Source organism: Mustela erminea, chromosome 13, assembly GCF_009829155.1.
Source record: "Mustela erminea isolate mMusErm1 chromosome 13, mMusErm1.Pri, whole genome shotgun sequence".
Lineage (NCBI taxonomy): Eukaryota > Metazoa > Chordata > Mammalia > Carnivora > Mustelidae > Mustela > Mustela erminea.
In genome coordinates this window covers 70,557,057-70,576,051 of record NC_045626.1, presented here as the reverse complement: position 1 = coordinate 70,576,051, position 18,995 = coordinate 70,557,057, and the positions used below count along the sequence as shown (strand labels likewise).

The window sequence follows — 18,995 nt, the reverse complement described above, 5'->3', positions numbered from 1 at the left end:
CACACATGCACATATATACATACATACTGTAGTAAATCCCTCTTCGTCATGGTATATAATTCTTCTTATACATCTTAGATTCCATTTGCTAAATTTTGTTGAAGAATATTGCATCTATGAGATGATATTGATCTTTCAATATCTCTTTTTTTTAAAGATTTTTTTATTTATTAATTTGACAGAGAGAAATTACAAGTAGATAGAGAGGCAGGCAGAGAGAGAGAGATAGGGAAGCAGGCTCCCTGCTAAGTAGAGAGCCCGATTCAGGACTCGATCCCAGGACCCTGAGATCATGACCTGAGCCGAAGGCAGCGGCTTAACCCACTGAGCTACCCAAGCGCCCCTCAATATCTCTTTTCCTTTCTTGTACTTTTGTCTAGTCTTGGTATTAGGGTAGCACTAGCCTCATAGAATGAGTTAGGGTGTGTTCTCCCGCTTCTATCCTCTGAAATTGTAAAGAATTGGTATAATTTCTTCATTTTTTTGTTTTACATGTGAGTGTCCAGTTGTTCCAGCATTATTTATGAAAAAGATTATCTTTGCTTTATTGCATTGTCTTGCTTCTTTATCAAAGATCAGTTTAATTTGATTTCTATTTCTGGGCTCTCTGTTCTGTTCTGTTGATCTATTTTTCTCTTTTTTCTCTTCTAATTATCCTGGCTAGGAGATTGTCAGTTTTATTGATTTTTTTTTTTCTCAAAGAACTAGCTTTTGGTTTTGTTGGTTTTCCCTATTGATTTCCTGTTTTCAATTTCATTGATTTCTGCTCTAGTTTCTATTGTTTCTTTTATTTTACTTACTTTGGATTTAATTTATTCTCCTTTTTTCTACTTTTCTAAGGTCAAAGCTTAGATTATTGATTTTAGATCTTTCTTCTTTCCTAACATATGCATTCAGTGCAATAAATTTCCATCTACGCATTGCTTTTGATACTTTCCACAAATTTTGATAAGTTGCCATTTTATTTTTATGTCATTCAAAATATCTAAAAATGTCTCCTGAGACTTCTTATTTGACCCATGTGTTACTTAGAAGTCTATTGTTTAATTTCCAAATATTTGGGGAGTTTCCAGTTACCTTTCTGCTATTAATTTCTAGTTTAATTCCATTATGGTCTAAGAACATGCATGGTATGATTTCTAGTTCTTTGAAATTCATTGAGATATATTTTATGGCCCAGAATGTTCCATGTAAGCTTGAGAAGAATGTGTAATCTGTTATTGGATGAAATGGTCTATAGACATCAATTGTATCCAGTTGATTGATGGTGTTGCTGATTTCAACTATGTTCTTTCTCATTTTCTGCCTAACTGTATATGTCCATTTCTGGCAGAGGATATCAGAGTTTCCAACTGTAACAGTGGATTCCTATATTTCTCTTTGCAGTTCTATCAGTTTTGGGCTTGTATATTTTGAGGCCCTGTTGTTAGGCATATACACATTAAGGACTGTTCTGCCTTCATGGAGTACTGATCCTTTCATCATTTTGTATTGCCCCCGCCCTTTATCCATGATAATTTTACTTTCTCCGAAGTCTACTCTGTCTGCTCTGGTTAGTGCTAGTATGGTATATCTTTTTCCATCCCTTGGCTTTATATGTGTCTTTTTTTTTTTTTTAAGATTTTATTTATTTGACACAGCGAAAGAGAGAGAGATCACAAGCAGGCAGAGAGGCAGGCAGAGAGAGAGGGGGAAGCAGGCTCCCTGCCAAGCAGAGAGCCCAATGCGGGGCTCAATTCCAGGACCCTGAGACCATGACCTCAGCCGAAGGCAGAGGCTTAACCCACTGAGCCACCCAAGTGCCCTGTGTCTTTATATTTAAAGTGGGCTTCTTCTAGACAACATACTGTTGGGTCTTGGTTTTTTACCCACTCTGACAATCCTTGACTTTTAACTGGTGTATTTAAACCATTGACATTTAGGGGCATCTGGCTGGCTCATTCAGTGGAGCGTGCAACTCTTGATCTCAGAGTTGTGAGTTCGAGCCCCATGTTGGTTGTAGAGACTACTGAAAAATAAGTTTTTTTTAAAAAAGTTAAAAAATAAAGAAATTTATTAAATTATTGAAATTTAAAGGGATTATTAAATTAATATTTACCCTATTTTTTACTGTCTTCTATTTGTTGCTCTTATTCTTTGTTCCTATTTTTCTTCTACAGATTTTCAGCCTTTTGCAGTTTTAATTCATTTCATATAATTCTACTTTCCTCCTTTCTTAGCATTATCAGTTGTACTTCCTTTTTCACTTTTTTTTTTTAGATTTTATTTATTTATTAAAAAGAGAGAGTGAGAGCATGAGAGGGGAGGATGTCAGAGGGAGAAGCGGTCTCCCAGTGGAGCTGGGGGTGCCAATGCAGGACTTGATCCTGGGACTCTGGGATCATGACCTGAGCCAAAGGCAGTGGCTTAACCAACTGAGCCCACCCTGGTGCCCTCACTTTTTTTTTTTTTAAGATTTTTTCAATTTGAGAGAGAGAGAGTAAGAGAGAGAGAGAACATGAGCAGGGGAAGGGGCAGAGGGAGAAGCAGGCTCCCGGCTGAGCAAGGAGCCGGACATGGGACTTGATCCCAAGACTCTGGGATCATGACCTGAGCTAAAGGCAGACCCTTAACCGACTGACCCACCCAGGCATCTCCCTTTTTCAGTTTTTGTAGTGTTTTCCCCGAAGTCTGCAATATACATTTACAACTAACCCACCTCTACTTGCAAATACCTTATGGTACAAAAACCTTATAATAAAATATTCTCCATTTTTCCCTCCTTTTCCTTATATCATTGCTGTCATTCATTTCACTCATATATAGTTACATGTAAGGATATCTATATATACACATACACACACATGCGAAGCCTACATAATTACATAGTTGGTATTATCATTTTGAGCAAAGTATTTTCTGTCAGATCAGTTAAGAATACGAGAAACAAATGTTGCATTTTGCCTTCATTTATTACTTCTCTGATGCTCTTCCTTTCATTATGTAGATCCCAAGTTCTGACTTATGGCTTCCTTCTCTTTGAAGAATTCCTTTTAACATCTTTGCAAGGCAGATCTATTGGCAACAAATTCTGTCAGTTTTTGTTTTTCTGAGCAAATCTTTCTTTCTCCTTCACTTTTAAAGGATGATTTTACAGGGTACAATTCTAGGTCAATGGTTTTAGTCTCTCAACACTTTAAATATTTCACTCTGCTCTCTTCTTGCTGGAATGGTTTCTGAGGAGAAGTTGGATGGAAGTCTTATCTTTGCTCCTCTAAAGAAGTTGACTTTTCATCTGGCTTCTTTCAAGACACTTTTTTTTTAAAGTAAACTCTACATCCAACATGGGTTCAAACTCACAACCCTGAGATAAAGAGTCATATGCTCTACTGACCAAGCCAACCAGGCGCCCCTTTCAAGACCCTTTTTTATCTTTGATTTTCTGAAGTTTTTTTTTTTTAAAGATTTTATTTATTTATTTGACAGACAGAGATCACAAGTAGGCAGAGAGGCAGGCAGAGAGAGATGGGGGTGGGGGAAGCAGGCTCCCTGCTGAGCAGAGAGTCCAATACGGGGCTCGATCTCAGGACCCTAGGATCATGACCTGAGCCAAAGACAGAGGTTTTAACCCACTGAGCCACCCAGGTACCCCTGATTTTCTGAAGTTTAAATATGATCTGCGCAGGGGGTAGTATTTTGGGGGGCATTTATCCTGCTTGGTGCTCTCTGAACTTCCTGGATCTGTGGCTTGGTGTCTGACAATTTGGGAAAATCCTGTCATTATTCCCTCGAATATTGCTTCTGGTCCTTTCTTTTTCTTCTCCTTCTGGTCTTCCCATTACATGTGTTGTACTTTTTGTACTTGTCCCATCATTTTTGGATATTCTGTTCTGCTTTTTCAGTCTTTTTTTCTCGTTGCTTTCCAGTTTTGAAAGTTTCTAATTGTCATATTCTCAAGTTCACAGATTCCTTCCTCTGCCACGCCCAGTCAAATGAGCCCTTCAAAGGCATTCCTCATTTCTGTTTCGAGTGTTTGATCTCCAGCATTTTTTTCAAATATACACGCAAATAATTTTTAACCTGAAAAATCTAAATGATATCAAATCATATATTCATGTGCCCAACACCAAGCTTAAGAAATACAACCTTATCAGTGCCTTTGAAGTCCCCCATGTGCCCCTCCTGTCTCACTTTCTCCTTGAAAGGTATCTCTAAGGGAATATGAAATCTTGGCAGGAAACTGAAGGACTTGTGACTGCAGGTAATGTTTTCAGTACTGTTTCCTGCTCTAGGTAGAATGTCAGGAAGGGGACCGTCTGGGAGATAAATGGCTGATATTCTGTTGAATTTGTATTTCTGGACGGTGGCTCCCGATACTAGAAAGCAGGGCCTCTGCTAGAATTGAAGCATTTCTTAAGAGGCCTGGGAAGAATGGGATGACCCTTAGCTAATGGACTCTATGAAGAGCACCTCCAACCAAAATCTAGCAGTTATTTTTGATTCTTAGAATTTCCATCTCTCTGCTCGGATTACCATTTGTCCTTGCATGTTATCAATTTTTTCCATTAAAGCCTTTAGCATATTAATCATAGTAGTATTTTTTAAAAGATTATTTATTTAGTTAGTTGAGAGAGAGAGAGAGAGAGAGAGCACAGCACGTACAAGCAGTGGGGAGGAGCAGAGGGAGAGGAAGAAGCAGACTCCCCACTGAGCAGGGAGCCTGATGTGGGGCTCAATTGTAGGACCGTATCCCAGGACCCCAAGATCATGACCTGAGCCGAAGGCCGACGCTTAACTAACTGAGCCATCCAGGTGCCCCATAGAGTTGTTTTTTTAAATTCCTGGTCTGATCATTCCAACATCTCTGCTATGTCTTACTCTGGTCCTATTATTTGCTCAGTCTCTAAAACTGTGTCTTTTTCCTGCTAGTATGCCTTGTTATTTTTTTAAACTTTTTTATTTACTTTCAATTTAATTAACATATAGAGTATTAGTTTCAGAGGTAGAAGACAATGATTCATAAGTTGCATACAACACCCCATGCCCATTCTGTCACGGGCATGGCATCCCCCAGTTAATGCCCATCCCCCAGTTATCCCATTCCCCCCCAACCATCTCCCCTCCAGCAACCCTCACCTGGTTTCCTATACTTAAGAGTCTCTTATGGTTTGGCCTCCTTCTCTGTTTATATTCTCTTTTTCCCTACCTTCCCCCACATTCATCTGTTTTGTTTCTTAAATTCCACATACGAGTTCAAAATGGGTGGAAGACCTAAATGTGAGACAGGAATCCATCAAAATCTTAGAGGGGAACACAGGCAGCAACCTCTGTGACCTCAGCTGCAGCGACTTCTTGCCAGACACGTCTTCAAAGGCAAAGAAAACAAACAAACAAAAAAAACTATTGAGACTTCATCAAGATAAAAAGATTTTGCACAGGGACGCCTGGGTGGCTCAGTCAGTTAAGCATCTGCCTTCGGCTCAGGTCATGATCTCGGGGTCCTGGGTTCGAGCCCTGAGTCAGGCTCCCTGCTCAGTGGAAAGTCTGCTTCTCCCTTTGCCCCTCCTTCCTCTCACCGCCGCACCTCCCACCACCGCCCTCTTGAGCTCGCTTGTGCTCCCTCTCTCTCTCTCCCAAATAAATAAAAAATCTTGAGGGGTGCCTGGATAGCTCAGTGGGTTAAAGCCTCTGCCTTCTGCTCAGGTCATGATCCCAGGGTCCTGGGATCGAGCCCCACATCGGGCTCTCTGCTCTGTAGGGAGCCTGCTTCCTCCTCTCTCTCTCTGCCTACTTGTGATCTCTGTCTGTCAAATAAATAAATAAAATCTTTAAAAAAAAATCTTGAAATGCCATTTTCAAAAAAAAAGGTGTTTAAAAAAAAAAAAGAGCTTTTGCACAGCAAAGGAAACTATCAACAAAACCCAAAGGCAGCGTACAGAATACCTTGTTATTTTTTGTCGGAAGGTAAACATGATGTACTTGGTGAAAGGAACGGCAGTAGAGAGACTTTAGTGATGTAGTGGTTAGGTGTGCAGGGGGAGGAAGCATCCTGGAGTCCTATTGTTAGGTCTCAGTCTTTCCCTAAGCCTATGCCCCTGGACTGTGAACTTCAGCAGCACTGCTTAGATTTGTTTTTGGTTTTTTTCTGTTTGTTTGTTTGTTTGTTTTAGTGTTTTTTGTTTTGTTCCCACCCCCCACCCCCTCACACCTCAGTTAGGTGGGACAAGATGGTTAAGTGGGAGCTGAGCTGGGCTATTTCTGTTCCCACACATGGAAGGCTAAAGCCAACTATAGTTGGGTATTTCCCTCCCCCAGGTCAATGAGGCTCTGATAAGACCCCAACAGGTGGGGCGCCTGGGTGGCTCAGTGGGTTGGGCCTCTGCCTTCGGCTCAGGTTATGGTCCCAGGGTCCTGGGATCAAGCCCCACATCGGGCTCTCTGCTCAACGAGGAGCCTGCCTCCCCTCTCTCTCTTCCTGCCTCTCTGCCTACTTGTGATCTCTGACTGTCAAATAAATAAATAAAATCTTAAAAAAAAAGAAAAAAGAAAAAAGACCCCAACAGGTTCGGCTCCCGTAAAAAAAAAGTTTCTCCTGAGAGCAGGCCCTGCTGAGAACAACAGAATGCTCTGGAGTGTTTCAAAATGGTTCCTTTCCCCCTCCTGCTGCTGAAAGCGCCAGGAGATTTTTCTACAACAGGGCTCCTGTGTAAAACTCACAGATGTGGGGATTCCCCCCAAAACCGGGTCCCCCTGGAATGTTGAACTCTCAGAGTTGGCCACACCGAGAGTTGGCCTCCAGCAACTTGTCAGTTGTGTTTACGTTTTTCTACCTGGCACTGGTTCCCAGGGAGGCTTCTGCTCAGTACATCACAATCTGCCCCTTTTTGCAGTTTGGGGGGGCAGTGGTTTGTCCTGGGACCTCACTGCTTTGATGGCTCTAAGAAGCGTTGTTGATTTTCCATTTGTTCGGCATTTTTCTTGTTATTAGGACAGAGTGGCAACTTCTGAGCTCCTCATGCACCATGCCAGAAACAAAAAGTCTGGTTTGTTTCGTTTTTACATCAGATTTAGAGACGAAATTGGTTAATATTTCCTCAACTTTTTTCTGTTCCTATGCTACCTTCTCTCCTTCCAGGACTTCAGTTCTACCTAACACCTTCTCTTGAGTTACCGAGGCTCTGTTAATTTTTTTAAAGTATTTTTTTTTTTCAAATAATCACTCATGACCCCCCAAATCCAGAGTCCTGTGCTCCTCCACCTGAGCCAACCAGGTGCCCCAGGCTCCTATTATTTTTTCTTTATTCTTTTCTCTCTTTTAAAAAAGATTTTATTTATTTATTTGGCAGAGAGAGATAAAGAGAGATCACGAGTAGGCAGAAAGAGAGGGGGGAGCAGGCTCCCTGCCAATCAGAGAGCCCAACGCAGGACTCGATCCCAGGACCCTGAGATCATGACCTGAGCGGAAGGCAGAGGCTTAACCCACTGAGCCACCCAGGCGCCCCCCATAATTTTTTCTTAAAATCTTTTTTCTTCTTCGTGCTTCAGTTCGAGTTGTTGCATTGTACACTATCTTCAAGTTAACCGCTTCTTTATTCTGTCCTGGCCAATCTTCTGCTAATCCCCACTAACAAAGTTTTTATTTCAAGTACAGTCCTTTTCATTTGCAGGATTTCGGTCTGATGCTTTTCTAAAATTTCCGCAGATCTGGGTACCTGGGTGGCTCAGTGGTTAAGCCGCTGCCTTCGGCTCAGGTCATGATCTCAGGGTCCTGGGATCAAGTCCCGAATCAGGCTCTCTGCTCAGCAGGGAGCCTGCTTCCTCCTCTCTCTCTCTGCCTGCCTCTCTGCCTACTTGTGATCTCTCTCTGTCAAATAAATAAATAAAATCTTTTTTAAAAAATGAATAAATAAATAAGATTTCCGCAGATCTGAAAAGCCCCATCTCATCACCCATTATGCCAATTCCACTTCATTCGCTAACATATTTATCACAGATATTTTATTTTTTTAGTTTTTTTTTTTAATTCCAGTTCGTTAGCTTACAGCATCATATTAGTTTCAGGCGTGTACAAATAACGATTCAGCACTTCCACACGTCCCCTGGCGCCAGCATGACAAATGCCCTCCTTAATCCCCATCGCCAATTCCACCCATCCCCCCCCCATCTACCTCCCCTCTGGTAACCATCAGTTTGTTCTCTATGGTTAAGAGTCTGTTTCTTAGTTTGCTTCCCTCTCTCTCTTTTCCTTTTGCTCCTTTCTTTATTTTTTTTTTAAGATTTTATGTATTTATTTGACAGACAGCGATCACAAGTAGGCAGAGAACCAGGCAGAGAGAGAGGAAGGGAAGCAGGCTTCCCGCTGAGCAGAGAGCCCTATGTAAGGCTCAATCCGAGGACCCTGAGATCATGACCTGAGCCAAAGACAGAGGCTTTAACCCACTGAGCCACCCAGGCGCCCCTGCTCCTTTATTTCTTAAGTTCCATATATGAGTGAAATCACATGGTGTTTTTCTTTCTCTGGCTTACTTAACATAATACTCTCTAGCTCCATCCATGTCATGGCAAATGGCAAGATTTCATTCTTTTTTTTGACTGGGTAATATTTCATTTTATACACACACACACACTATCTTTTTTTTTCAACTTTTTTCTTTTTAGATATTTTATTTATTCATTTGAGAGAGAGAGAGAGAGAGAGAGAGCGCACAAGCAGGAGGAGAGGCAGAGGGAGAGGGAGAAGCAGAATCTCCGCCAAGCAGGGAACCCAATGCGGGACTCGATCTCAGGACCCTGGGACCATGACCTGAGCCAAAGGCAGATGCTTAACCGTCTGAGACACCCAGATGTCCCAATACTCTATCTTCTTTATCCATTCATCAGTCGAAAGACATTTGGGCTGTTTCCATAATGTGGCTATTTCGATGGTGCTGCTATAATCATTAGGGTGCATGTATCCCTTTGAATTAAAATTTTGTATCCTTTGGGTAAATACTCAGTCCAATTGCTGGGTCATAGGGTAGCTCTATTTTTAACTTTTTGAGGAGCCTCCATACTGTTTTCTGAGTGGCCGTACCAGTTTGCATTCCTACCAACAGTGCACTGAGGGTTCCCATTTCTCTTCATCCTCGCCAACACGTGTTGTTTCTTGTGTTGTTGATTTTAGCCATTCTGACAGGTGTGAGGTGATATCTCATTGTGATTTTGATTTGGGGCATTTCCTTGATGACAAATATGACAGATATTTTCAACTTTGAGCCTACTAATTTCAACAGCTGGGTTGGCTATGGATCTACTTCTACAGACTTATTTTTCTCTTCATTGTGGGTCATGTTTTCCTATTTCTTCACATACCTAGTAACTTACATACTGGACACTATAGATAATAAAGAGAATCTGGACTCTATTATCTTCCTCTGAAGAATGTTGATTTTTGGTCTAGAGCAAGGGTTGGACTCAGCTTTGTGACTTTAGGATGGGTAATTCATGGACTGTCCAAGGATTGGGGGCTGGGTATTTATATAGATTTCACTCCCCTAAGTGGCTCCCTGCTTTCTAGGATTTCCTTTCAATTTCCTCCTCCTTTGGCCGTCTCAACTCCAGCCTGTGATTCTTCAGCCCTGTAAGACTAAAGCTTCCTGTTTGAGCTATTTGCCAGGCTGAAGGGCTGGGGTGTGCCCTCAGGAGAAAAGCCACAAGTATGTAGAGTGTGTGTGTGTGTGTGTGTGTGTGTGTGTGTGTGTTTACCGAGGGCAGTTCAATTCTTTCAAAGGTCAAAGAGCCTCCAGTTTCTGGCTGTTCTTTTATTATGTTTCATTGCCTTTAAAACCTTAGGTTAGTCCAATACAAACCACAGTCTCTCCCAGTCTTTTAGTGTCTCCTTCCCTCTTTCTCCCTCTCCTCCCCTCCCCAGCCTCCCTTCCTCCTTCCCTCTCTCATTACCTCTACCTCGGTCTCTCCTTGCAGGGAGAACCTGGCCCCAAAGGAGACCCTGGGGAGAAGAGCCACTGGGTAAGCTCCAGCCGAGCCCAGACCTCCTACTGCGCCTCCCTGCCCTGGGCACTCAGGAGATCATTGGGGATAGGGGCTCCTCTAAATCCCCACTGCCACCCGGGCTCCCAGGAGGGAGTCTTGACAGATCTCCACTCTGGCCCAGTCCCCATCGTGTCCCTCTCAGCCAGGCAGGACCAGCCTTATCAGCAGGCCCCACGCTCTCTGTCTCTGTCTTCGTCCCTGTCTCCGCCTTCTTTCAGTGGCCTTGCCAAGCCAGGGTGACCCTGCCCATTCCTCCTGGGTGGTTTGGGCTGACCCAGTCCAGACTGTACCTTCTACCTCCATGGCCCCTTCCCAGGAAGGGCTTCGGCTTCTGCTCTGCCTGCAGAAGAAAGGGAAGCATGAATACCATGTCCACACGTAACAATGGGACAGGGGGCCTTGAGAAAGCTGTGAAGCATCAGGAGGGAGGCATTGACACAGTGAGGTACACTGGGACCCTGTTGGAAAAGGGGTAAGGGACCTAGATACCACTGTACACCTAGGAAATCCATGGATCATGGGAAGGGAGGCCCACAACCATTATGATTACATTGTACATGGTAAATGAGGTCAGGAGACCTAGACTCCACTATTCTCAAAAGAGCTATAATTAATACAAGGTCCCAGACACCATCATATACATAGGGAAGCCATGGGGAGAGGGAGGAGAGGCCTAGAAACTATCATTGCATAGAAGAACCACTGAAAATGAAATGAGGAGATCTAGAAACCACAATACACAATAGGAAACCCATGAAGATTGAGAAGGCAGGCCTAGAAACTCACAAACAGAGGAGACATAGCATATATGAGAAAGGGGACAGAGAAACCACATGCGGGGTCCTAGAAACCTTTACAATCATTGGAGATAGTTGCAGTGAATGAGTTCCTAGGCCTAGAAATCTGCCCACCCAAGAGATGCATGGAAGGGGAGGTCCGAAAGTCCCACAGTGCAGGACTTGGAAACCATTGTGACCTAGACATTTGGAAAATGGGTGGGGTAGGGCAGCCCCCCCTCACAGGAGAGAAAGCTGGGAAGCTATTCAGAAGGCTGGTATCAGGCCTCCCTTTCCCCTGCCCCCTCCCTGGTGCAGTCTGGCTGGGGTGCCCTACTTACCAGCAAGCACTTGTAACTGAGGACATGGGATGCACCCAGAGCCTGCCTTGCCCTCTCTGTTCCTGATTGTGGGGTCAGTGATGGATACAGCCGTGGGAGCCCCTCACCCTGCACGAGCCCTTCCCTGTGTCTTCCCATGACTTCGGGGGCCCTGCTACCTCTCTGGCAAGCCTCTCCCAGCCTCCCACACTCACTCTACTCCCCACACCCCCCTTCAACCCCTCATGGTTCCAGAACCTCTTAAGCACACTGCCAGTATGGGCACAAGCTGGGCTGAAGGCAGGCAGACCCATGTGAGCCCAGCCCTGTCCATCCCCTAGGTCCCTTCACTGGCCATTTCCAGCCTGGGAACTTGTTTCCCTATTCAGCCCAGGAGAGGTAGGAAAGGTGACATGAGGCTGAGTTAGACTATGCAGCTCCATTCCTGCATGGGATTCCAAGAGGAGAACAGATGCCTGAACTGTCCCAACCCAGGCCCTGAACTCAGGACCACCTTGTGGGACAGGCTGCCCAAGAGGTAGCAGGGCCCTTTCCCATCCTCCTGCCTCCCCGACGCCCACCTGTACTTCTGCCCCTGCTTGCCACATGCCTGAGGGGGGCCTGCTGGGCTGGGGTCAGCATGAGGCTTTGGGGACTGGGGGACCAGCTCTTTTGGGGGTAGGTGGGCATGAGGTCCAGTGTGGGGAAGGGGCCTGAGGGGGCTTCTCTCCACCTACCAACCCCCTGGAAAACCTGAACCACTGGCCCAACTGTGGCTCAGCAGTGACACCCAGTGGTCTTGACTATGAACTGCAGGTACTACCCCCAGAGTGACTGAGATGAACCAGCCCATCTAGACCAAAGTTTGTACCCCTCATTCAGACAGGAAAAACTGAGGCCCAACTCCGCAGAGCAAATTGTTGGCAGAGCTGGAACTGAAGCCCAGGATGTTAATATCCCAGAACTGGGGAAACCCGCCCCTCCTCGGTGGGTGCCAGGCATATAGACATGATTTGGACACAGTCCCCACTCTTAATGTGGTCACAGTGGGAGGGGAGAACAGACCAGTAACCAGCGGCAACAGGACTGAGGGAGCTCAGCTGTGATGGAAGGATCTGGCATTCTCTTGGAGGAGGAGATGGGGGCTAAGGCCTGAAGGGTGTGTCAACCAAACAAAGGTATTCAGGCTGAGCATCATGTTCAAAGGCCTTAGGGCTGGCGTAATCCTGGGGTATTCGAGGAGCTGCTGATACCTGGCATGGTACCATGTGACAGTCAGGGGGTGAGACAGAAGTCAAACAGGCTTTCAGGACTTAGGCGGCCATATTGAGGAATTTGAACTTGGTTCTATGGACAGTGGGGAGTCACTGAATTATTTAACAGCAGGGAAGGGACACAGTCAGATTTTCATTTGCAAACAGTTCATCTGACTGCCTTGTGAAGGATGGATGGGAGAAGGGGGGCAACACGGGAGAATCAGAAACAGAGATGCCAGAAGGGAGTCTGTTGTGGTCATTCTGGCAAGTGATTCTGGGGGCTGGAACCGGCAAGGGGGATGGTGAGGACGGATGGCTGTCCATGGACTAAGCGATTTGTGGTGCTGGTTTGACTGTGAGGGGGAGCAAGCAGTTCAGGCAACCTTTACAGTAGAGAGCCCAGAGAAGCAGCGCCACTGGGTTCTGTCCAGGGAAAATGGGAGCTGTATTAAAGCTGAGTGGAGGTGCTGGGTGGGGGGGTGTCCAGCAGGCCCTGGACACTCAGTCCAGGCTGGGAGGGGACTGGGATGTTATCAGTGCAAACAACAGGCCACCCATCTTGGAAGGGATCCAAATAACGGAACTTTGACAGTTTCCTTTAATTTTCTTTTTTGTTTTTTAAGATTTTATTTGAGAGACGGGGGGAGAGTACTAGCAGTAGGGAGGGGTAGGAGGAGAAGCAGACTCCCTGTTGAGCAGAGAGCCCAACACAGGGCTCAATCCCAGAACCCTGGGATAATGACCTGAGCACCCCTTAGCTGTTTGTTTGTTTGTTTGTTTGTTTGTTTTTAATTTAATCTAAGATTTAATCAACACTCATGTATTGCACTTGATTGTTACATCTCTAGTGCCTTGTAATGTAGAACAGTCCCTGTCCTTTTCTTCTTCCTCTTGACTTTGTCTTTTTGCGAGTATTCCGCCATCTAGATTTGTCTGGTTGTTTCCTGGTGATGAGAGGCAGTTAAATGCTCTTGGCAGGAGCTCTAGCCGACGCCCTCTTATTACACTTACCTGGACATTCATGGTGTCAGCTTGTCCCCACCGTCCACGCCCAGAGTGGCTTAGTGTAATTTTTGAAGGTCATCCATTTTTAGATCCTGCTCTTGTAATACTTGAAGAGGGATTACTTTGGTGTGGCCCATGGTGACCCTGTGACCCTTAGGCTGCAGTGGCCAGTTAGTGGCCTGAGGGCAGCCCTAAACTGGTGATGTGGACAGGACAGCTGGGTTGTAATGGACAGTCCCAGCAACGCCACAGCAGTCTCATGGACACGTTTGGCGGACTCTCAGTTGTTAGATGTTTTGGTGAACCCTAAAGGGTGGGTTTCTGCTGTAGCATAGTCTGCCCCAATCCCTTCAATTAGTCTGTACTAAGTAAAGGACGCTGAGAGAGACTCCCAGATATGTCAGGACTGGAATAGTTCTATTTGCTGTCCTGGTGCTCTGTTGGAATTCAGATATCAACATTCCAGAAATAGCTTTAGTCTGGGCTAGGAAAGAGGAAGAGGTGAGGGAGTGTGGAGGTTCAGCCAGTCCGTGGGAAGGAAAGGACAGACAGACAAATTGGAAGTCAAGGTGAAGGCTGGCCGGAGTGCCAGCTGACACTGTTGCGGGGTTGGGGGGGGGGGGGCACTGCCACATCCCTGGGCCTGGGACTGCAGACCCTGAGATACTGCTTAGAAGGGAGGGTGGGGCTGGGGGCCTGATCCCAAGACATGCTGAATATGGATTTTAAATAGGCAGAGCCCAGGTAGGGAGGAGCCCAAAGTGAGAAGGGCTGGGGAGTGGACACCTGGGCCTGAGCCTCAGCTTTTCCATTTTTGAGCCCAACTTCCCAAAAGTGATGCCACGTTTTCTCATTTTACTTGTGCGTATTCATTTTGATGTGAATGGAAAGGACATCCGTGAGTAGCCTGTTCGCACTGATGGAATTCATTAGAGTGAAATTAACGTAGTATTAAGGCAAAAAGGGACTCCGTTGAAAGACTGTTAAGTAAATGAGAATGCAGGTGGCCCAGGGATGGGGCAGGAACCATGCAGGTGTGAGGCACCAGAGATTCAGGGATACCCAGTGACAGCCATCCAAGGCAGGCTCTGGGACAGCAGCGCAGCCCCTGTGGATCTGCAACCCCCTGCCGCCAGTGCAGGGGTGTGGGCAGAGAGCAGCCAGCTGGAACCCATCAGGACTTACCGAGGGGGCTGCTTCCACCTGTCTTGCCCCGCCCCCATGCCCCTGTTCCCTCCTGGTCTTGTCCTGGCTGTCCGCGGGCCCTGGGCTGTGGCCGGTGGTGTGGGCTGCAGGTGCATGTCCAGGGTGGGGCATGGGCCACCAACAAGCTTTGCAGGGTCCCCTCCCTTACCCCCTTCACGGCTGCATCTGTCTCTTTCCTCCGCAGGGGGAGGGGTTGCACCAACTACGCGAGGCTTTGAAGATTTTAGCTGAGAGGGTTTTAATCTTGGAAACAATGATTGGGCTCTATGGTGAGTAGAGACAGACAGACGGACAGACAGCCCAGCCCCCACCCACTAGCCTTCCCCAGGCCCTCTGGGGGTGGAGCTGCCTGGACCCAGCCGTGAGGCTGGAGAAGGTGCCTGCCCCAGGCTGGGGAGGACCTGAGAGAGCAAGACCACCCATCCCTTGATGGCTGGTCCCTCCTCCACAGGTGAAAAGGGGACCCCAGAGACCTGGGCCCCCCACCTCAGTGGCCAGACCTGGGCCTCCGAGCATTGTGGGTAATGTGGTTTCAAGGCCTACAGGGAAAGCAGAGGTGATAGATTTTGAGTTTGGAAGAAATTAGTGGTAATGGAGCCAAATTCCAGACCAGCAGGGGATTGTGGGTAACCGGGCCAGACTGCAGCAGAGCAGGGGGTCACAGGTCACAAAGTAAGGCTTCATTCAGCTCTCCATAAATCGTGGGTAACAGAGCAAGCCAGTCTCCCAAGTCCACAGAACAACAGGTCACAGGGCTAGGCTCCAGAAGCACAGGGGACTGTGGGTGACGAAGCCAGGCTTCCCCACTACTTCCAACCTCCCCTCCCCCAGAGGCCCCCAGAGGCTCTCATAGGGCAGGTCTTCCTGGCCCCAAGTATCTCCCTTACAGCTGCAGGTCCCCTTCTGTTAACCCACCCTGCAGGTCCCTTTATGGGTCGGAAAGAGCCAGACCCCCACCCCAGGCCCTTACCCACCAATGTCGCCACTCATCTGCTCACTTGAGGAGCCAGTCAGAGGAGGAACCCTGCCCCCACTCACAAGGGGAGACTGAGGTCTCAGTAGAGACTCACACCCGGTGGTCTGCCTCGAAGCCGGCTGGTGCCTGTCCCCTACACCGCCCCCCTAGGCTCCCCGGCCCAGCCCTCGGAGGCCGGACTCGCACCGTCGCTCTTCTTGATCTCCCATCAGGCTCCTAGCTTACAGAGCTTCCTGCAGCAGCAGGCTCAGCTGGAGCTCCTGGCCAGACGAGTCACCCTGCTGGAAGCCATCATCTGGCCAGGTAATGGCAGGGCGGGCAGGTAGGGGTGGCCCCTTCCAGGAAGGGCCCAGGGACACATAAGTCATCTCCTACTGGTGGCCCCAGACCAGCAGACACTCCTCTAGTCCTTCCAGCCAGCCAGCAGACAGACAGACGGTGCCTGACTCCTTGCTGGCACAAGCTCCCAGATCAGACAGACCTGTTCCTGTTCTCAGGGAGTGTAGGGTGCAGGGGCACAGGGGTCACCCTGGAACTGTTAAACCCGGGGTGAGGAACATCGTGGTGTGGAGCGAGTGCTGAGAGCACAGAAGAGCCCCGGCCCCGGGCTAGGGTGTGTGGGGGAGGACATGTCTGGGAGGGCTTCCTGGAGGAGGTATCCTCTAAATGAACCTGAAGAGCAAGGATGATCATTGGTAAACAGGCAGAGGAACAATACAAGCCAAAGCCAAGAGGCTAGGCTGTTCTGTGAGGTTGCTAGGGAGTGACAGCTGAGGCTAGAGAATCTGGCAAGCCCCGGTTTGAGAAGGCTTTTGAAAGGAGGTAGAAGACACGGAAGGAGATAAGACGCCAAGTGCGCAGCACCCCTCCCCATGCCTGGCTTTTCACAGTGGGGCTAAGGTTCTCCCCCATTAAACCGGAGCCCGTAGATGGTCGTGGAGAGAGGCAGAGATTATCTGCTCTCAGGGCTGAGCTCCGGTCCTCACCTACCCGCGAAGAGGCCCCCACGGCCGCCCTCCTCTCCCCTCCAGCCACCCCATCCCACAGCCCAATCCTAGCACATCAGCGCACAAAGGCCTGGGACATCAGGTCCAACTTCACATCTATTTTACAGATGAGAAAACTGAGTCCCCAAGGAGAAAGGAGGGCAAGGATGACAACCAAGCCGCCTTTATTCAGCAAAACTGTAGGGCACACCTGCCGAGGAGTGCCAGGTCAGGGGGGACACTCTGGGCCCATCAAGTGAAGGGGAATCCTCGGGGTCTACAGAGATGAGGGCCATGGGCGACAGGAGCACCAGAGGATGTGAGTGAGTGGCCATTGCCTCCAGCTGTGGCAGGGGGAAGTCTTCCCAGCAGACGGGACCCTGGGACTGGTCACGGAAGATCCTTAAGAGTGTGTGTGTGTGAGCGGAAGATAGAAAGGGCAGCCCCGACAGAGAGCCCTGTGTGGACAAAGCCCTGGAGGCTGGAAGGAGTATGGGGTCTGCTTCCCAAGCTCCTCCCACCTTGCCACGGGGCGTTCTCGATCTTTTCCAAAACATCAGTGACCACCTCCCAGACCTCCTCCCCCTCTTGCAGATCAGGGCTCAAGGACCAAATCCCAGGCTTTTTCAGGTGTCCCTCACCACCTCTCAGGACTGGGAGAGGAGCCAGAAGGGACTGTAGCCTTGGACCCGTAGCCCGTCTTCTCTCTAGTCGCCTCTATCCAGCAGCCCAGGGAGGGAGTGCTGGTCACCTGAGGTGGTCACGCCCACTCACTGTGGCCACCAGCCTGGGCGAGTGACCCCACAAGCCAGCTTGAGTCTTGACCTGGAAGGGGAGGGGAGGGGGGGAAGGGAGCAAAGAAGGAACTTTCCCCATTGTCCATCGTACACAGCAGGCGCTAACTAAAGATCCAGATTGGGCTCATGTTTAGGTTATAATCAATAATGAGGCAGTAACAGCTGTCACACATCCAGCCCACTGGGCTGGGGGATTTAAATCCAGCCCTTTTGACAAGCTTGCTGGGTGGGTGATACCATTTCACAGATGAAGAAAACAGAAGTGCAGAGAGCTCACATGATTTCCTCAAGAGTCGTTGCGATAGCAGTGGTGAGGCCACAGATCCACCATAGATCTGTCCTTTAAAGCACTGGCCCAGGAAAACCTAGGGCCCTGAATAGCATAGGGTCAGAATAGCATCTCATGACCAAATCACAGTGACCAGGCCTGCAAGAGACCTGGGTCAAAAACACACCTAGTGACCATTAATCATCCAGCATTTCTGTGAAAACCACTTTCCACTCCTGGTCACCTTAAACACTTAAAGGGTATGACACGGTATTGTCCCCACGTTCCATACGAGGCTCAGAGATTCTCATGACTTGCCCAAGACCACATCATTGGTACATGGTGGGACCAGGGTTTGGCCCTAGCTGATTGTTGGAGCCTGAGCTCTGTGCTACTCTCCTCCTATGCTCCCTGATTTAGGGGATGAAATACCTTTGACTATGACCACACACACCTGTTTGTCCCAGGGTCCCAAATTTCAGCCTAGAGGTGTATGGGTGGCTGGGGCACCCAGGGTCAGAGTCCTAAACAGCTAGGATTATGAGGGCACAGCCTCTGGCAGCGCCCCAGTAGAAAGCTGGTGCTCACCAGAGTCCAAGTGTCTGTCCCTTTGAACAGGACTTTGGAGGCTCAGCCAAGTCCCCCATCCTGGGGCTCTGCTTGAGGGTTCATCTCCCCCTGGAAATAGGGCCCATCCTGATCTACCTGATCCACTTACTTAACGTAGAGAGGGACCGAAGTGTTGTTAGTAGCAGAAGACTTGTTGGAGCAGGTAGGCCTTGCTTGGGTGTTGAAGAATGAGTAGGAACTTTCCGGGTGGCAAGAATGCCCATTTTTCAGTTTCACTCTTGTGGGACAGCTCATTTCCAGGTTGGGGCCTATTTCACCATAGCCAAATTAGAACTGATTTCCCTAATTATTGGAGTTGGCCAGGACCTCAGAGTACACCTGGTTTTAGAGATGAGACAACTGAGACCCTGACAGAGATTAGACTCACCCAAAACTGTACAGTAGGTCAGTGCCAGAGCCTGGCCTTCCTAAACTCTTCCGCACCACAGGTGGCCTAACCCCAGGAGAGGGGGAGAGCAAGTCTATTTCCTAACCTTAGCTTCCGCAGCTATGAAACAGGACTGATTCAGGGCACACCTCTATCCCAAGGTGTGGGAAAGACTTACACTTTTATGGAGCATTCACTCTGTGCTAAGCATTTCAGAGACACGACAGGTTGATTGATTCTCACTTGACAGAGAAAATCAGAGGGCCCAGAGTGCTCTCATTGGGTGGGGAGCTGATAATTCCGGGGGAGGGGGAGGCACTAACCAGTTTGCAAGTATCTTTCTTTCTCACAGCTCTGCCTCCCAGACGCCAGGGCAGTGTGCCTGGCAGAGTACCCA

The 18,995-nt window shown here is 47.9% G+C and overlaps 1 protein-coding gene across 9 annotated transcripts in view; it reads left to right on the top strand.

Annotated features, from left to right (window-relative positions):
* The window catches only part of EMID1 (EMI domain containing 1), a 44,642-nt gene that overhangs the window by 24,796 nt on the left and 851 nt on the right, over nt 1-18,995 (top strand). For 2 of the 9 annotated variants that reach the window (XM_032311393.1, XM_032311389.1), the window contains 3 exons: nt 9,943-9,987; nt 15,763-15,853; nt 17,131-17,208. In XM_032311393.1, coding sequence (XP_032167284.1) covers nt 9,943-9,987; nt 15,763-15,853; nt 17,131-17,208 — 214 coding nt within the window. Of the gene's footprint in view, nt 1-9,942; nt 9,988-14,758; nt 14,844-15,762; nt 15,854-17,130; nt 17,209-18,219; nt 18,374-18,995 lie in introns of those variants that run through there. The other 7 variants (XM_032311394.1, XM_032311391.1, XM_032311392.1 and 4 more) reach the window with 5 other exon arrangements.